This window comes from Pygocentrus nattereri, chromosome 12, assembly GCF_015220715.1.
Source record: "Pygocentrus nattereri isolate fPygNat1 chromosome 12, fPygNat1.pri, whole genome shotgun sequence".
Taxonomy (NCBI): Eukaryota; Metazoa; Chordata; class Actinopteri; order Characiformes; family Serrasalmidae; genus Pygocentrus; species Pygocentrus nattereri.
Genome location: NC_051222.1, coordinates 26,827,144 through 26,846,812, shown reverse-complemented (window position 1 = coordinate 26,846,812; position 19,669 = coordinate 26,827,144). Strand labels below are relative to the sequence as shown.

Below are 19,669 nucleotides of genomic sequence, written 5' to 3'. Positions count from 1 at the left end.
TTAGCGCAGGGACAAGGAAGGACACTGATGCTTTCAGACACACTCACAATGCCTTCCAGTGAACTTTCTCTAGTAAGATTGAGCTATAAATCAATAGGTCTACCAAGCTAAAGGAGCTTGTGAATGAGGAAGGTTGGGATTTTTTAAAAAGCAGAGCATGTGCTCATTTTCTGCCAAAATAAAGGACATTTTCAAACCTAATTTCAAACTCCATTAGTTACTGGAGTATCTTTCTACAAATGAATGTGATTTGTACCAAAAAATGTATTCAAATCGTAGTGAAATTCGAGACTTCTTTAAGAACCGAATCTTTCAAATATATTTTCAGACAGTTTTGTCTCCGTTTAGGCACTCTGCACTCAAATCTAACAGTAATGTTTTGCACTAAATGGACATGATAAATTACCATGCGGTACCTCATATCATTGAATTATGCATAGGCTAGCTGTTAGCTTATGCTAATGCACTGCTGCATGTTGTCATGTAAAGCTAGAGATAATTATTTATGTCAGATACATCATGGCTGATTTCACGTTTTTTGGACCTTGTCATATGGTTTGCATATTAACGTCAATGTTTTGTTTGATCTACTCTTTCAACGAACTGGAAATCATCAGATTCATCTGCCTGGCAGAAGAGGTCCAAAGCACAACCCACACTACAAAATGTTATTCCATACGGTTCCTATAACTTCACTGTGAATGGGCTAAACTGCTTTAATGTGAAAAAGTGGTTATAAGCAAATGTGATTGTGACTTACAAAACAACAAATTCAAAATGGACTGCTTAGTTTCCATGTACAGAAGGAAGTGACCGGGCAGAGCGGACAAAATGACAAAATGTTGACGCACCTCATCAAGCTATTTTAGTTTAAAAAAGGCAAGGAAAATTCAGTTTTTCATCATATGGGCCCTTTAAGAACTGATGTATGGAGAGCAATGAGTGCTTTCATGTGCTGTTGTCCTGGTGTGAATGCTTTCAGTCTGTGTGTGTGTGTGTGTGTGTCTGCAGCAGTCAGTCAGTGGTTACGCACCACACTAAAAGCCTCTCATTCAGTCTTTATACACACTAACTGCACCACTGCTGCTGCTCCTGTATGTGTGTGTGTGTGTGTGTGTGCTTTAATGGTACTGGATGTGGCTGACCTGCATTAATTATGACCTCTGTATGAGTGTATACAAGTCACCATTCATACACTCTCTCTCACTTTCTTTCCTTTCTCTCTCTCTTTCTCTTTCTCTCTCTCTCTCTCTCTGGTCTATTGTTCTTTTGTGTATCTCCTTTCAACTCTTTTTTGGTCTTCCTTTCTCTCTATCTCTCTCTCTCTCTCTCTCTCTCTCTCCTTTTCTCTCTATCCACTCTCATTCACTGTTTCTTTTCAGTTTGTCCCTCTCTCCTTTTCTCTGCCCAGTCTCATTTTCTCTCTCTCTCTCTCTCTCTCTCTCTCTCTCTCCTAAAATGCCAGAAAAGTGTAGGAATATGGGCCGTGTTCTGTCCATGTTGTGGACAGGGCCAGCTGGGCTGTGGGTATCAGGCAGATAGACTTTGCTGATTCACTCAGTTCACTCAATTAGATGAAGTGGCCTCATCTTCTGCTCAAATGAGCCGCTTAGCTGTGTCATCTGCTTCATCAAACAGGCCCTTAGAGTTGTACAAGCGCACACATCATGATTATGACTCTTACGTTAGTGATTATGAGCGAATCGGATGTGTCCAATTACTACAGAGTGAACCAAGTCAATCTGAATCAGTGACATTACTCAGAATCTATGAGGTGACAACAAAATGACTCAGATTCAAATCTTTAGAGTCCCCTGTAGCATCTGTAGCTAGAACTTTATTCCAAGTAAGTGCTGTGAATACATGTAGCCTAAATACTTAAAGGGCCTAAATCATAAAAAAATGAATTTTGTATGTGAATTTAAAACTATTGTTCACTCCACCATATATTATATTAGATTCATATTTAGGTGTTTTCGAATGGAAATGGAAATGTATTCATTTTTGTCTGTTACATCACATTCTTTACATGTCAAATAAAGCAACAGCAGTGCTGAGACCTCACATTATTAATAAAAAGAGTAAATTACAAAAAGCAACCTATTTGTGCTAAAGTTATAAGTTTAAGCCCAGAACAGAGATCATTTACATATATCCATCTTAAACAAGCATAATAACAGATACAGCCTGATGAATTCTAAGGTAAAGGGAGGTTGGAAAATAGTCATGTAAAATTAATGTTGGGTGTTTTTGCTTCATGAAAGCTCATAAGGAAAAAAATAAAATGCAAGTAAATGTAAGAAAGGGCTTTTTAAAGGCAAAGTAACTAAACCAGCCTGTTAAGGGTAAAAGAGAAGCAGGAAAAAATGAATTATGAATTTTGGTACATAAACCCACATAAATGTTTTAAAGAAAAGAAAAGAAAATAAAATAGGAAATGTAGACATGGCCCACTTAGTATAGTCTAAATAATGTAAATACTTAATAATTTAAACAAATTACATTCACTATATGAAATATAGTGAATCACTTCGTCCATAAATTGGGGCTTTAGTTTTTTTTCATATTGCAAATCAGCATTGAAAAGAAAGGAGAGATTTCCCCAAATCGGATGTAATCTGCATAGAGCAGGGTCTAGTATGCAGATTAAAGCCTTTATGCTGTAATCCTATTAAATGAAGCCTGTTCCTGGAGGATCTGCTGCCTCTCTGACACATGTGGACACACAAATACACAAACAGGCACACACACACACACACATTTGTATTACTATCTTTGTGTGACTTCCACTGGCTCCTGTACTTCTGCAGCTAAAGAGGAGAGAGTGGAGTGCAATCTAACATGTTTTAGATTTTCATTTTTCATATAAACAACCTACACATCTCTCCTACAATTGAAGCCACAGTATATTTCCAGCACCTGCTGAAAGCAGACTGAGTGCAAACTTTACAGCCAACCCCACTGGAGGGGTTAATCGTAACAGATAGAGGGACTAGTGGTAACATTTGCTAAAAAGTCTAGTAAATCCATGCAAAACACTTCATAATTATGTGTTGGTTGGACCAGACAAGCTTTCCAACCTAAATACATAAAACTATATTAAATGAGAGTAGAACAGCAAATATCATCACGATAAAACTGAATTACATTTTATTTACCGTCATTTTATTTCAAATTTTATGTTATGTTGATCTTCCAAGTGAAAATAAGTTAACACAATGCACTTTAATGCACTGAAATGAGGCATGTTTTGCAAATTTTAGTGCACAATTTCTATTTATTTGCTGAGTTTAACATTTTGGGAAAAACTTGCTATATAAATTGTGCCATGACTTTTGTTCAGGCACCTTTTATGTTTTTTTTTTCTTCTTTTTTTTTCTTCAATATGTCAAATTCAGCAAATAAACAGTATCTGTGCATTAAAATGTGCAGAAGTGTGTTGTATGTAGAGGGAGCATTAACTTCTTTTGACTGCACAATGCGCCATTGGTCCAGGGGTCCACAAACTTTGTCATATGACTGTACATGACACCTATAGTATGTTGCTGATGAATCTGAGCATCAAGACGTCCAATAAATTGACTGATGTTAGTTCATATGGAAGGAACATGGAGTTCTTTCATGGTTTACTTTAGGAGGCTTAGTGTTAAACACTGTGTTAAATTAACACCCCCACCCATCTAGGGCTGCACTTTAGCCTGGCTTTCCACAACAGTTCTGAAGGCAGTGCTACCTCTGAGGCGGAATGAACGTAACTGGCTCAGAGAACAACCAATTTAAATGACCAATGGGCTGGGCTTATATTTAGAAACGTCTCTGTTCCTCAGTGCTGCTGATGTGGATGCAGTGCAGGAAAGGTATGGAATTTAATTTCTGGTGTTCGTTTTTTAGGAAATTCTTTTTACATGGTGTTGATTCCTTAGAAACCTGTCTGAAAAACTAGCGAGCTTCTAAAGCAGCATCTTCTTTGACTGCTTGCTTGTTAGCTAGAAAAGTAATGCAAGTAGACTAGTAAGAATGCTGGCTATTAAACACGAGCAATGGCAGGTTCTCGATGGTGCTGTGTAGCCAGCAAACGTTACTGTGGTCAAGCTATTTGTGCCTAAATCACAACAGCTTAAATTTTAAGCATATTACAGTAGTACATGCACATTATGCTTTCATGGCACCAGCTTAAATCCAATGTTTTTTTGTGACGAATCAGTAATAAAATTAATATTAATAATATGCTTTTAGTGTGCTCTGAATTCTGAACACATCAAAGTACATATGGGCCTATATATTTGACAGACCTTTTAGTATATCTCTCATTCCAACTTGCTCTACTTAACCAATCACATTCCTCCCCCACTGTTGGCAGGTAACCAATTACATTCATTCTACCTCAAAGGCAGTGCTGCCTCCAGAACCATTCTGAGTAGCGATATTGCACACAAGCTCACTCTCACTGTGAGTTATTCACATACTTTAAAATGATGCTATATTACAGCCACCAAGAGGGAAATATAATAGTATATGTATGAATTCTGTGACTTAAGCACACCACTGAATAATTTAAAAATCTTAATGGTGATAATCATTACTTTTATAGTTCCAAAAAAGTCCTCCAGGAGAATATCAAAAAAAATCTGTACGATTCACAGACAATGCTTTGGGTTTATGAGAAGAAATACTGGAAGCCTGTTCTACTTGAACCTGTTTTACTACATACATTTTACCCCACATTAGTCAGTGCCTCGCTCAACCCTAATGCTACAGCTGAACCTAACCCCAACCCTAACCCTAACATCTGCCTTAACAACAGACAGCTTGGGCACTTTTAGTATTTCCCAAAAAAGATGCATTCATTGTAAAAACAGGATGCTTTTATGTCAGGAGCAGCAAAATATTCACATTTCTACTATTTCTTCACGTTTTCCTATCACTATGAGGACACTGGTCCTCACAAAGGGGCTAAATACAAGCTCACACACAAACACTGGCAGGGACTTCCTTACACGCTCTGTGTCTGACAACCTGGAGCCTCATAAAAGGCTTTAGAGAGGTGAGCTGGCAGGATTCCTACACACACATACACACCCCACAATACCTGTGTGGTCATAGTAATTCAGTCCACTCCACTGCCCTTCCAAAAAAGCAATGCTGCACACTCGTCACTTCGCTGTTACATCTAAATAAAAATGTGCTCTGCAGTGAAGGCATTCAAAAAATGAGAGCCTGACCTGATTTAGTAGAAAGCTTGAGGAAATTACACACCAATGTGCTGTCCATCATTTAATGATCAACAGCAGCCTTATGACCAATCTTGTGATGCTCATTACCAAAATTCACACATTTTATTAAGGAGTTTTGTGGGTGGTATCAGTGAACACTAAGGGAAGCCATTCTTTCTTCTATTCCAGAAACCTCTCTACTAAAATAAGTGATTTGCAACCAGAATTAGAATAATGTTATTTTGCCAGTCACACACATGCAAGGAATGTGGTGAGTGAGTGCACACATGTATGACATATAACATACAGAACAGACCAAACAGACTGTTAACAAGTATTGAACTAAGAGAGACATAAAACATAAACAGAACAAATAGAATCATTTCTTTATCCTTTATCAAAACAGATGATATTCTGTCTACAAACTACACTCTTAAAATGATGGTTCAAAGGTTCTTTAGTAAAGAAAATGGTTCTACATAAAGCCATGAACCATCGAAGAACCCTTTGCATGATTGAAGCGTTCTTTGTGCTATAAAATGGTTCTTCAGATTGATGGAGTTGTGCTGTACATGGTTCTATGTAGAACCATTATTGAATAGGGTTCCATATAGCACCCAAAAGGGCTCTTCTATTATGTTATGTGATGGTTGTAACAATAGAAGAACCCTTTTCATAGAACCGTCTATAGCATATATAGCACTTTTCACAGTGCAAAGAACACTTCAGTCAAGCAAAGGGTTCTTTGAGTGTTCATGTTTTTATAGGGAACCATTTTCTTTACTAAACAACCCTTGAAGAACCATCATTTTTAAGTGTGTAGTGTTCGGAATGAGTGTTTTAATTATATGTATGTAGTTTATTTGTATGTAAATCCATAACATTGTTTCAGATCATTTGTAGGACAGTGTAAAAATGTAGATGTTTCCAGAATAATGAACAGGGGTGTAGATTATTCTAAAATGATGCTGTAGAACTTAAAGTATAATAAAAAAAGTATAATAAAATAAATGTCAAGGATTTTAAAAAAATCTTTAACCAGTTAACTTGACAAAAATGATTGGAGGCTGATAAATAGGTTATATGTAATGTAATCATTGTTTTAGTAGTATTTTAAGTATGGAACAAAACATAACAATATATTTTGCTGTCTGCAATATAACATCTTGGAATATTTATGAATCAGTGGTGAACTGACTATTAGTGCTGGGCCCTCAGTAAGGCTTATTTCTGCTAGCACCCCTATTTTGATTATAGTGGTATGTTAGCACTACGCTAACTGTGATTCACATAAATATTTTCAGTTGAAAATTGAAGCTTGGAAAAAAAGATTCTAACCAATGGCAGAGCTCGCTTGGCTATTTACCCCTGATTTCCAACTACAAATAACAATGAAATGAGGGAATTAATGTGAGTTTAAATACAACAAACATGATAATTATATTTAATAAAATGAAGCAAAAATTATAGACTTTTTTTTACTCCTTAGAAATCATTAGGCCTTCTTTGACGGGTTACCCACTGTTGTGAATATGTAATAGTAACACTGTGGGTTGGTTTTTAAACTGTTTTATAAGAATCCAGGTGGAAGTGTTTAGAGCTGATCTTCTGAATCCCAAAGGTTCGTCTGAACTGCACACATTTTTCTGCTTTCCCTACTCTAAAACACCTGTTTCAACTCAGGGGCTAATTGTCAAGTCCTTCACAAGATGAGCCAGGTGTGTTAGAGCAGAGAAACTGTTAAATTGCACTGGGCAGGGGACCCCTAATCTACCAGAAAAGACCCTGATTAGCTTCATCAGGTGTGTTAGGCTGGAATTAGAACTAAACTCTGCAAAAGGTTGCTGGCCATTGCCTTGGAATGGTCCACTGAATACATCGTGGAACTTTTATGGCAAAAGGCCACCCGCACATATTTATTCATAGTTACTGTTTGGTCAGCACTAAGTATGGATAGTCACTACATAATGTTGAGTTTCCAATTTAACATAATAGCTGTGGATGTTGATCTACACTATGTTGTTGCAGGTAACTAAAATCAGGCTGATTGGAACGACACTGAATTTACCACAATGTCAACCTTAGTTGAATTATACAAATAAAGTCTACACTGGATCTATCCTAACAGTGTGACCTTTCAAACCTTTGACCATTTACAACATTCTCTACATTAATGTATTTTATTAAAAGAACAAGAGCCTCAAAATTGAGCGTTAGTTCTCATTGGGTTGAATGAGATTTTTGCTAAGGTAAAACTTGGTCAAACAGGGAATAGTTGCTACAAAGTAATGCAGATTTCCTGTAGTCGATTAGTTTTATTTACTATCAAATATCAATATTTATATTGGCCTGAAATGATGCGTCTTTAGGCTCAGGTATAATCGCTCAATGTTTTTTTATGAGCCTACATGACTGACTTGCTAACACTTTACTGTAAGGTACTTCATAAGGCTACATGACACCTACATAAGCTTGTCATGACAACAGACATAACCCTAATTAAATGTTTATACATGCTTATTTCATCAGTCATAAAGGCACCTCTAGCTAACTTTGATCAAATTTTGAAAAGGTACCCTTTTAAAAATTATGGTTCTTCAAGGGATTTGCATGATTAAAGGGTTCTCGGCATTGTTAAATGGTTCTTCAGATTGATGGAGAATGTGCTGTAGGTGGTGTTTTATAGAACCTTTTTGGAAAGGACTCTATATAGCACCAAAAAGGGTTCTGCTAAGGGTTCTGCAAGACTGTAACATAAGAGGAAGCCATTTTGGGGCTATATAGAACTCTTTTCAAAAAAGCTTCTTTAAAGAACCATATAAAACACATACTTCATCAGTCTGAAGAACCCTTTCATGACGCAAAGAACCCTTATTAAAGAACACTCGAAAAACTATTTGTAGTGGAACCCTTATAGCGAATAACGTCTGTTGGGTTAAGCATTTAGGTAGGTTTATATCAGTTGACAAGCTTATGTAGATGCCACATAGCCTCATGAACAGTGCCCTATAGTAAAGTGTTACCACTAACTTTAGCACTTGGCACCTTCAACTATCGGCATAGGCAACTACAGCTTACTAGAGTAGCTTAACCGCTGTTTTCTAACTAATGGAATAGCTTCAGTCTTGATGCTTTTAAAGACGTTTGTGTTTATTTAAAATATAAAGTGAATATTTGTTGACTGCATTTTATGTAAAATTAATTCCTTCATTTGTGACCAGATTCCACAACCATGAATAAATAATAACCAAATAACCTGTATGCATGAACTTGTTGACCTGGGCTACAGATGACAGGCTTCAGATAGGCTCCACTGAAAAGCACCATCTTTATGTATAAAGAAGTAATCAGTACTTGTGCTGTTCTGACGTGAAGCCTTTCTTTGAGTTCAGTTAAAGTAAGGTCAGGTTGGGCTGCTGCTGTCCATCCAGGCCTTTGCCATGTCCTGAACGCGAACACAAACCAGCCTTGAACAGTCTAGACGTGGAGACAGTTAGTCTAGACTGCACTGCAACTAAATAATAGAGGATGTTTTTAACAAAAGTGGCGGCGGGTGCCCTTTGTGATCAAAGAACACTTTCCTGGATTTCTTATAATAGTCAAGGTTGAACGTAGGGCTGAAGAAGTCTGTTGCAGGACTAGTCCAATGACATGAGTCTACAAATGAAAAGTAATACTGCCAGTTTGCATGTCATAGCATTAGATTATTGATTAGAGTGAGCGTGAGTGTTAGGATTAGAGTTAGGGGAATGTTCAGACGCCTTTAGTGGATGTTTGCCAGTTAAATGAATTGAAGGAAAGACAAGTGCAAAACATCTACAGAAGATCATGAACAGAAAGCATTACCAGTTATTGCTCTCCACTTTAGCAGTGTTTGATTGAATTAGCATGTTAAAGGGAAATTCCATCATTTTTTTCAAAACTTCTTCAGAATTAAATGATGTGAAGTACTGCAGAACAGTTCTTTTTGAAATGCTCCATTCCAGAGCAACTCATCAAGCCAAAATTGTTCACCACGCTGGTGATAGGAAGAGTTTAATGCCTCTAAAAAGTTATCACATAACAAAGGTTATGACTACACTACCTGATGCCTGAGACTATGATTTGTGACAGTTTTGAGATAAAGTTCGGGCCTTAAATACAGTTCTTAATCAATCCATTGTGAGAGGTACATGCAGGGTGTGGGCAAAACAGCGCTTGAATAGATGTTTTCCAAATTTACCACAGTTTACCCTTATAAACATTACAAAACATATCGGGAGACGTGTAGCTTCACTGGCCGTTTTGCATAGTAAACAAAATGACTGTAATTGTGTAGACATCAGCACCACTGTAAATAAATCAGTCGATAAGTTTGTCTTCAAGGAACAATTTCACATCAAACCACTCTGAATTGAATTATGCAGGAATGTTAGAAAAATCAGTGCAATTCCCCTTTAAGCAAACTAGCCTTGTTCAAGTTTGATGATGGATATCAAGTCCACTGCAGGAGCAGTATTGATGTATGTGGACTTTTTCATATTGATAAATACTATCGTTTAAAAGTCACTTGCAATGTCAACAATATTGTTGTTTTATTACAAACAATATGTTCAGTAAATTTAAATGTATTTTTTTCACTCTTCTTTTTGCATATTTGAAATATGAGGCATTCTGTATATCATTTATGTTCCACAGTTCTACAGCTTTCCAGGACTTCTCTTATTTTTATTTCTTAAAGCAATTGTTTAAAGGTTTTCTAACATCATACTGGAATCATTTTATACATGTAACTGTAACAACATTATTACTCCAAATGTAATATATATTGCTTTCTATGTAAACAGTGTATGGTCTGCACTCCCTGAAGCTAGAAATGAAAGGAATGGTTCATCAAAAAATACAATTTATACAATTTTCCACCCACCCCAGATGTAGTTGAGTGGCTAAGCCATGTTTGATGTCCAAATCTCTTGGTTTAGTTTAGCGCTATAACTATGAGACTAACATTACCAACATACACTGGAAGTAAATAGTCACTGAAACCTTTTTGCACATTTCAAGGTTGCACAGATTTGTCAATGTAGTTTAGAGCACAGTACGACTTGAACTATAAAAATAAAAAACTCAATATGTATTCTAGTGAAGCAGACAGATACTTTAGACATAACAAGAAAACCATACTGTGTCCTAAATTATATTGTCATTTCTACACAACCTTAATGAAGACCTAGAGGTGGTTGGAGCTGGTTAAGACGTTTTGCACATGACTATCATTGGGTAACATTTAGGTGACTATTGACTTATAGTGTTTCTAGTGTAGGTTAGCAGTATTAGCCTCATAGCTCTAGCACTTAACTAAAGAAGCAAAATATGGACACCAAACATGTCTTGGCTGATCTACTACATCTCCGGTAAGCAGAAAACCTATTGAATATTATCATTTATTGTTTAATTTTTTTACTGAACTAATCCGTAAATATAATGAGAGATACTGGTCTCACATCAGTGTAAAAAGGGGCTATCAGTCAGACTCTGCTCTGGTAAATGTGCACACCCAGCCAACAGACTGCCAAGGCATAACAGATGGTGTTGTCTGATCATTACAGTGTGTATATATGTGTGTGCATGCAAAGACAAAGAAGGCGTTGGACCAAATGAGAGCAGCACTGCCATTGTCTCTGGTTACTATTCAATAAGGAATGTGTTTAATTAGAGGCAGAGCTCTGCCATAACGAGAGATGGTGTTCTCATTATGAAGGCAGCGGCAGACGGATATACAGTCATTCAGCAAATTGGCTAAACGGACTTTGTGTAAACATGTGCAATCTTTCTAAAGAGTGTTTTTGTGTGTGCGCGAGTGTGCCACCCACACAGAGTTGACTAAGGCCACTTTCATGCTGTGCGCTATTGTGTCAAACCTCTGAATATGACTTGTGAATAGCAGAGATTTTAGCAGGTCTTGAGATGTTTCTTTATGATGCACAGAAAGAGCTCTTCAGGAAACTGTACCTACTTTGAGTCCATCTGAGGGGTTATGTGAACGTAGAATGCGTCACTTAATAAACATAAAGGACCAAGTATATTGACACATATTGTACACTGAGTAGCCAGTTTATAGTAACAGCTACCTTATACAGACTCACTGGCCATTTTATCGGAAACAATTACCATACGTACACGTCGTAGGTTTACAATTACTGACTGTAGCCCTGTTTCTGATACAGCTGGTGTAATGCAGTGTCAGTACCACTAAATGTATTCTGAATTTACATATTTATCCAGGAGCTCTCACTGGCTCTTTCTCTGGCATCTTAGAACAACAAGCATGGCAACATTTTATTAACCCTAAAGCTTTTAATGTTGTGTTGCAAATGTCTACTAGGTAATTTAGCTAATGTAAGCTTTCACTCAAGTTAAGCTACTGCTTAGGTAGCCTAGCCAATAAATCCAGTGAATCTCTGGAGCTTTTTCAGCATTAGAGCTTCTTTCTGTGAGGTGAAAATAGTAATTACTCAAGTAGTTTAAATTATTTATTCTTGCTTGAATCATTTTCTTAATTAATATTTGGATTCAAGAGAATTTCCACTACAGTATCAATTCTCTATGCCTGCTGTCTAATAACAGAAGTACATGACGTGTTACCAAACTTACTGAAATGTAATTATATTCTGTGTTTATGTAAAATACAACTAGGGCTCTCATAGTCATGAAATTTTAGCTGATTATCTGTCATATAACTCTTTGTGATTACTAATGTGGGTTCTGGGTGTAGTGGCTGTGTGTTCCACCACCTGGTTAGGAACTTGTGCTGATTTTCTAAAACCCATAACTCGCTGCAGTGAATGTTCTTTCTGCTTTCTTGTATTTTGTCTCGGTCAAACGGATGACAAGGCATCCATTCGTATTCTGCATGTGATACAATATGGAAAATAACTGCAGTCAGCTTAAATAATTGCAAATAATTCCAATTAACTAATTGATTACCTAATTGTGACAGGCCTAAATACAACATGTTGGTTAGAAAAAGAGCAGTGCCCTAGCATTCTTAAAATGTTTTTTTTTTTTTGAGCTAATAGCTAAATGCTAACCTAAATTTAGCAGTCAGTTCTCAGTATCCTGGCAACATCATGTTATATTGCTGCCTTCGACACACATCTCAAACATGATTCACTAACAGGTACCTTTCCAGATAATTCCAGGATGCATGTAGACCCTTCTCTTTTGCTCTGTTTATGACTGCAAATATATATGCATTCATAATATCCTGCTGGTGTGGGTTTACGCCAGTTTTCTCCCTGCTGATCAGATATAAAAATATCCAGCCAGCTGTAGGCCTGTTGTCAGAATGGTTAGATGATGACAAACAAATTATGCATGACAAAATATAATCTGTAGTCTCTAATGGTATACCTACAAGCAAGTGTGCAGTGTCAAAAACCCCAGAAATGCTGCTATGCCGGATGTATAAACTACCAAGTCAATGTCACTGATTTGCTGAGAATGATATGTGGTTAGTTGTGGTCCTTTGGTGGTCGCTTTCCGCTGCTGGACAGGATAGAGACCGAGGCTGATAAATTGTGCTGCTACAGGTGGTCTATATTCAGCAACTGAAAACTTCTAAAATGCATCTTTATGGTAGGTGTTTCTGATAAAATGGCTAATGTGTTTAGCTACAATGTCTAATAAATTTGCAATTCAGTGTATTGGCATTTACTACACACTCCAGTTGCACTGCAGCTTCCTCTCTCACCTCCTACAGCTAGTGTTGTAGTATTCCTGAAATGGAAACAGAGTCATCAAGCACTTGTATAGTTGGCTGTTGTCATTGTTGTATGCCTGGATTGTACTTACCTTGCTAGTAAGTGTGTTTGTCTTGGGTCCTCCAGGGGGAGCTGCTGAGTCCATGCCGCTGCAGTGGTTCAGTGCGCTGTACTCACGAGCCGTGCCTGATAAAGTGGATCAGTGAGAGAGGATCCTGGAGCTGTGAGCTGTGCTACTACAAGTACCAGGTCATCGCCATCAGCACCAAAAACCCACTACAGGTGATCTACTCTCGGCCACAAGGCAACATTTATAGTTTTCTGTTACGTTGAAGCTCATAGTAAGATGAGTTATGTCTGATGGAAATGGTAAAGAACAGAGCTGTGCAAAGCCGTGACCCTCCAGCATTCAATCTCAGTAACAGACATGTAGGCTTTAGCTCAAAGGAAAAGTAAATGTAGATCAATAAATGAACTTGAAAGATTAATAGTCTTTGTATAACAGCTATATACAAAGGGGGTAGTTTGGTTGAAGAAGAGGGAATGACATGAAAAAACAAACAAAAACCAAACAGACACATAAAAAGCTTCACTGGCTACTGTTAGATATCCACATTCTGTATTGGGCTGTTATTGGACTCACATTATTGTTGACAGCATTTTAATGCATATGTAGAACACTGCAACTTAAATGAACTTAGTGCTGACAGATCGGATAATATATCTTGTATTGTGCAGTAATTTTAAGAGTTCAAAGTGCTTGCCTTCTCATTTTCATCATGATAGAACTCCTAGTAGTGCCTTCTCCAGAACTCATTACTCAGCACAACCTCTGTAACCATGGAAATGAGGATAGCCCATTTAGCCCAGGGATCATTTATCAGTATTGTAGTCTCCTTCAGATGGATTTTTACCAGGTCCAGAGTTTGACAGCCAGGCAGCCAGAGTAGATCTTCACTATTTAGAAATACACTTAAAATGGGGGTCAAAGAAAAGGGGTGGTGGAGGGGGCAGAGCTGGTCATTTCTGTACACAGACTACACAACTTGTGTAGTGCCACTACCTGCTTTGGGGCTCCCAAAGCAAGCATGACAGCATATTTCATAGTAATGTATTAGAAAAGCATATTGCGCATTTCTGAACAGCGCAGGTAACCATAACAGGCCTAAACAATGTGCAATGTTCACATTAAAATTGTGACTGGTAATATTTAGTACAAGAACAATGTTCTGCGTTGTTTTTCTGTTATCCTAATGGACATGAATTAGCTGCAGCAGACCTGACAGGATGGCTTCAATGCAGGCCCTGTGTCAGGGGATCATTTAGTGCCCCCCTAACCACTAAGGGGAACTATGTACATAAATTGAACACTGCTTGGGCAGAGGAAGTCAGTCTTTGCTTGGGGCTCCCTCCAAGATGGCTAATACCAGCACTGGGTAGGGGGGAGATATATAGAATATAAATAAGGTCTAAACATATTTCACAAAGATGTAGCTTTACCTAAAGATTGTAGTCTCTGAAACATGTATTTATCTGATTCTCAACTGAGCTGCTATCTGTTCAGTTAGACAAACATTTTTCTGTATACTTTCGCATTTAACATTCTTCCATTTCATGTTTTAACTGATGTCTGGATTAGTGGTTATATTCACTCTTCACCCTGCTTGCTCTTTTATGGCTATTATTTCTCAACTCAGTTGGTTTGGGCTGTTTTAACTTATGCATGTTCTCAATGTTGCGCTCTCTCTCTGTGTTGCTATGCAGTGGCAGGCCATCTCACTGACGGTGATTGAGAAGGTGCAGATAGCAGCAGCTGTGCTTGGCTCCCTATTCCTCATTGCCAGCATCTCATGGCTGGTGTGGTCTTCGCTTAGCCCTTCAGCCAAGTGGCAGCGGCAGGACCTGCTCTTCCAAATCTGCTACGCCATGTATGGCTTCATGGACCTGGTGTGCATTGGTAAGTCCAACGAGGGGGAAGCGTGTGTGGGCAAACGTCAAATGAGAGGCTAGATTTCCACATACTTCATGCGATTTTAAGAACCCTGGTGCTTATCTGCCTGTGGTATCTCCACAACCTAGCAGAAGTATTGTTCCCCAGATCAAGTGAATGTTTTTGATACAGTTGTTGTCCTACAATGTCAGCATCATAGAATGTGCTCTGCCTCATGTACTCATGTAGTGTATGTTTTCTGACCTTTCTTGGGCTATTTGTGACATTTGTGAGAGCCTGCTGGTGTCTTGCCAGTTTCCTCCCTTTCAAAGCTATGTGTTGTGTATCTTCAGCCTGCTAAATGTTAGTGAGTTTCAAAGGCCCGTGAGGTATTTATCAGAAAAGAAAAAAAAAAAACATGCTCCACAAATTCAAATTAGTAATGTTCTCCATGGAACGTGGCATTAAGGAGAAACTGCTGTTCAAAATTGCATCACTATTATAGAACCAGTATTTTAAACCTGAAAATAAGTCAGTAGTTTATTATTGGTGTTGAAATTTGTGTGTTCACCAGCGAAATTTTCAACTAGCGCAAGCAGCTTCTTCCCTGCGATCTTCACATAGCAATACCCTTACCAGCACTATATTGAGGTGAACCTGGGAGAGAAGGCAGCTGTCAGGCGCAGGCTAGTTCCTGCTAAGAACTGTGGGAGCCCGTCAATGAATTACAAATGGCAACAGCACAGAGCGCTAGGAGACAAGCCCCTCTCCTTGCGTACTGAGGGGCCTTCTATTTCTGGAGCAAGCCATGATGTATTAGAACTACATAGAAGGACGAGATACAGGCTAAGCACAGAAATGGTGACACTAACTTTAAACTAGGTCCTGTGCTAAGATACAGCAGCATAGAAACAGCACACATGCTGGGCTAAGCCAAGCCTCAGTCTGAGAGGATGAGACCGTGGGCGTTATTGAGAGGATTAATTCTTGGCTACAGTAATAGCAGTATATTTATTCATAAAAGCCGACAGTCCCACTCATCTAGACATTTAAGTGCACAGGAAGAGCAAAGCAGTCTAGACATATTCAGTCTGCACATTACAGTTTATAGGGATCCTTCAAAAAAAGCTAATGTTGCAAACAAAGAATGATTCACAGTAGTTAAGAAAATGGATGCCAACCGGTCTCTACTAACTAACTCACTGAAGTCTAGAACTATTCAGGTCTGCACAAGTCTAGATCTGTTTTGCGCACATTAAGGTTTGAACCAACACTTAATTTTTAAGCTAATTTGGCTAACAAAGAGTGATAGCTAGTAATAAGCAAAATGCAAATGTGATGCTAACTAATCCCTGCTCGATTTCATACATAATACTTCTTTTTAGTCTTTTTCTTTGATATGTATGAGAGGGTTAGTGTTTATTTAGGACTTGTTCTGCTAATTTAGTGACATTGTTAAAAGCAAGAACTAAGCTTAGATCATTTTACATCAGAACTAATCTTGCTAATCTCTGAAAGCAGCTGATAGCAAAGGAGTGCTTTTGTTTTTCTACATTTCATAATCATATTTGGGTGAGTGTTGAAGAAGAAGCAACAAAAAAATCAGACAAAGTAGAGAGAGAGCGAGAGAGAGAGCGAGCGAGAGAGAGCAAGAGAGAGAGAGAGAGCGAGAGAGCAAGAGAGAGAGAGAGAGAGCGAGAGAGAGCGAGAGAGAGAGAGAGCGAGAGAGTGAGTGAGAGAGCGAGAGAGAGCAAAAGAAAGAGAGAGAGCGAGAGAGAGAGAGAGAGAGCGAGAGAGAGAGCGAGCGAGAGAGAGAGAGAGAGAGAGAGAGGTGACAGACAGAGTCTAATCTGGCCTTCTTATGATGTTGGTCCAGTTATAATCCGCTCAGTGTGTCTCCACGAAAACACAAAGCGCACCAAGAATGGGGTGTAATTCAGGCCATGAACACACACAAGCATGAAATGAAATTTGTGCACTCTTACACTTTCTTTCTTCTCTCTCTCTCTCACACACATTCTCTCTCTCTCAAGCTTCCTCCTAATTAAATGATAAAACTGTGCATCAATTAAGTGTCAGCTGATAAGTGTGGATCTGTTTCACAGTGTGGTGTGTGACAAGAGCTGAGGGAGGATAAGTTAGAGGAAAAAAGCGAAAGACCGAGCGAGAGAGAGCGAGAGAAAGGAGAGGGAGGGAGTACTGTAGAGAGGACAGTGACAAAGAGAGGGAAAGAGAAAGGGGGAACAGGGCACAGAGAAATTATGGTAAAAAGGTAAAGAGAGAAAGGGGCAACAGAGTGTATGGTAGAAAAAGAGAAAGACAGAAAGAGAGAGAGTGAGACAATAGAGAGAAAGAAAGTAGAAAGAGCATAGTAGAGAGAGAGGTAAAGAGAGAAAGGGGGAACAGACAGAGTATGGCAGACAAGGGAAAGACAGAAAGAGAGAGAGCGAGACAATAGAGAGAAAGAAAGAAAGTAGAAAGAGCATGGTAGAGAGAGAGGTAAAGACAGAAAGGGGGAACAGACAGAGTCTGAGTACAGCAGAGAGAGTGAGAACAGAGAGGGGGAAAGAGAGAGAAATGGGCGAGAGAACAAGGAAAGACAGGGTAACAGAAAGGGGAAGAGACAGAGAGTACAATGAGAGAGAAAGAGCAAGAAAAAAGGGGGAAGAGAGAGAGAGTATGATAGAGAGAATGAGAAAAGAGAGAAAGGGGAAGAGAGTGAGAAAAGGGAGAGGGAAAGAGAAAGGGGAAGAGAGAGAGTATGGTAGGGAGAGAATGAGAAAATAGAGAGGGAAAGAGGAAAAGGAGAAGCGAGAGTAGGATAGAGCAAAAGAACAGAGAAGGAAAGAGAGAAAGGGGAAGAGAGAGAGTATAGGCTAGAGGAAATATCAGAAAAGCAGTAAAAACAGTAGAGAGAGAAAAAGAGACAGTGAGAGAAATGGAAGATGAGAGTGGACAAAAAAATAATAGAAAAAAAAAGGACAAAGGAGAAAGAAAGAGTGAGGAGAGAGAAGATAAGAGACAGAGAGCGAGAGATGCAGTGAGGGACCTGAGAGTGAAGATGGAGATTTCTTCAGTAATCAGTATGATATAAAAGTCTGGGTGGGTTTGGGGGTGGGGGTGGGGGGTGTGCAGGGCTTTTCCTCTGACAGCTGTGTGAAATATCAGCCCCTGACTGAGACCCTATTCTGTGTCATTGTGTCACAGCTGGCCTATAAAAATCTGAGAAATACGACCAGGCCTCTGGGAGGCTGTTACGCACACACAGACACAGAGGTGGAGGGGAGTCTCTGGGCCTATTAGAATGACAGGCAGGTGGAAATGGAGAGCGGAGGAGCTGTTGGATGTAAAGTGGAGTCTGTTAGACACTCGTTTGCCAGATTAAAGGGAATAGTACAAGAGTGTGAGTGGAGCAGAGAATGAATGGCTGGCTGAACAATAGTGCTGTCTGGACTGATTCAGTCACTAATCTTACACACGTGAGGGAATGTGTACGTGTGCGTGAGGGCGAGATCAATGGCTGCGTCGCCCGGACTTACTCCCAGTGATGTATCGCCCTGTCTCAACACACAGCCACAACAGATGAATGACCTGGGAGGGGAAGAGAGAGAGAGGTAGAGCAAGAAACAGAACGGCAGTAGGAAGAGAAAGAGAGAAAGGCAGGAGAAAAAGAGAAAGAAAGGCAGCAGAAAGAGATGGAGTAAGATAGGGAAAGAAAAAGAAAGTGGAGAGAATAGGTTAGAGAGAAAGAGAGAAAAGCAGGAGAAAGAGCAGAAGAGACAAAAAAAAGGCAATAGGGAGAGGAAAAAAGACAGAGCATGAGAATAAGAGAATAAGTCAGAGGAGGAAACAGAAAGGCAGGAGAGAGAGAGAATAAGTTAGAGAACAAAACAAAGTCAGTAAAAACAGAAAGAGAATGACAGGAAGAATAAACTAGAGTAGGAAACAAAGTACAGAGAGAAAGGAGAGGGAATATGTTAGAGAAACAGTATAGCAGTAGAAATGGAGAGAGAATAAAAAGAGATAGAATAAGTTAGAGAACAGAAAAAAGGCAGGAGAAAGAAAGAAACAAAGAAAAAAGAACAGACAAAGCTGAAGTGGAGGTTATGAGGGTCTAACAGTATTATTTCTTTACTGTTTAGTGTATGAGGTTTGTATCATTAGCCTACACTGATAAATAAATACTGACCGCTATAAAAACGCTCAAAAGTTTTATCTACAAAACATACAGTATTTTTGTTTTACAAAACTGTTGCTTCCATTATTTGTTAACTAGCTAAGTCAAGTTAACCTCAATATGATGCAGTACTGGGTTAAGAGTAAACAATTAAAGCAGCACTGTGTAATATATTTGGTAAAACTGAAAGAAGTAGCTCCCGAGTGGCACAGCCGTCTCAGCTTTGGCCCTCTCATCAGGAGACAGCCAGTTCGATCCCTGATGATGCTAAGCCAGTAAGTACTGTGCCCTGTGTCCCTTCCCCCATCACCCAGTGTGATAATAGCCAGTGCTACTGGCGGTTAGCAGTCTCCTCCAAGAGTGTTCAGCTGATGACGTTGCGTTAGCATCAGGTGGCATCAGGTCTCGGAGGAAGCCTGTGTTCTCTTTCACCCTCTTAGCGCTGGTGGTATCGTGTGATTGGGGGAGTCCTAACTAGTGGGTGGAAATGGATATGAGACAATTGGGAAAGGATCCAAAAAAAACTAAAAGAAGTAGCATTACTGAGCGTGTGCATCGCTGCAACTCGCCCTGTAAAGCCTGAAACAATCATTCAACAGTCCAGGAC

At 39.0% G+C, this 19,669-nt stretch overlaps 1 protein-coding gene across 1 annotated transcript in view; it reads left to right on the top strand.

Annotated features, from left to right (window-relative positions):
- march4l (membrane-associated ring finger (C3HC4) 4, like) overlaps positions 1 to 19,669 on the top strand; it is a 38,705-nt gene that overhangs the window by 13,524 nt on the left and 5,512 nt on the right. Inside the window, exons 2-3 of the mRNA XM_017712105.2 lie at positions 13,082 to 13,237; positions 14,720 to 14,912. Of these exons, the coding sequence (XP_017567594.1) occupies positions 13,082 to 13,237; positions 14,720 to 14,912 (349 nt within the window). The remainder of the gene's footprint in view (positions 1 to 13,081; positions 13,238 to 14,719; positions 14,913 to 19,669) is intronic.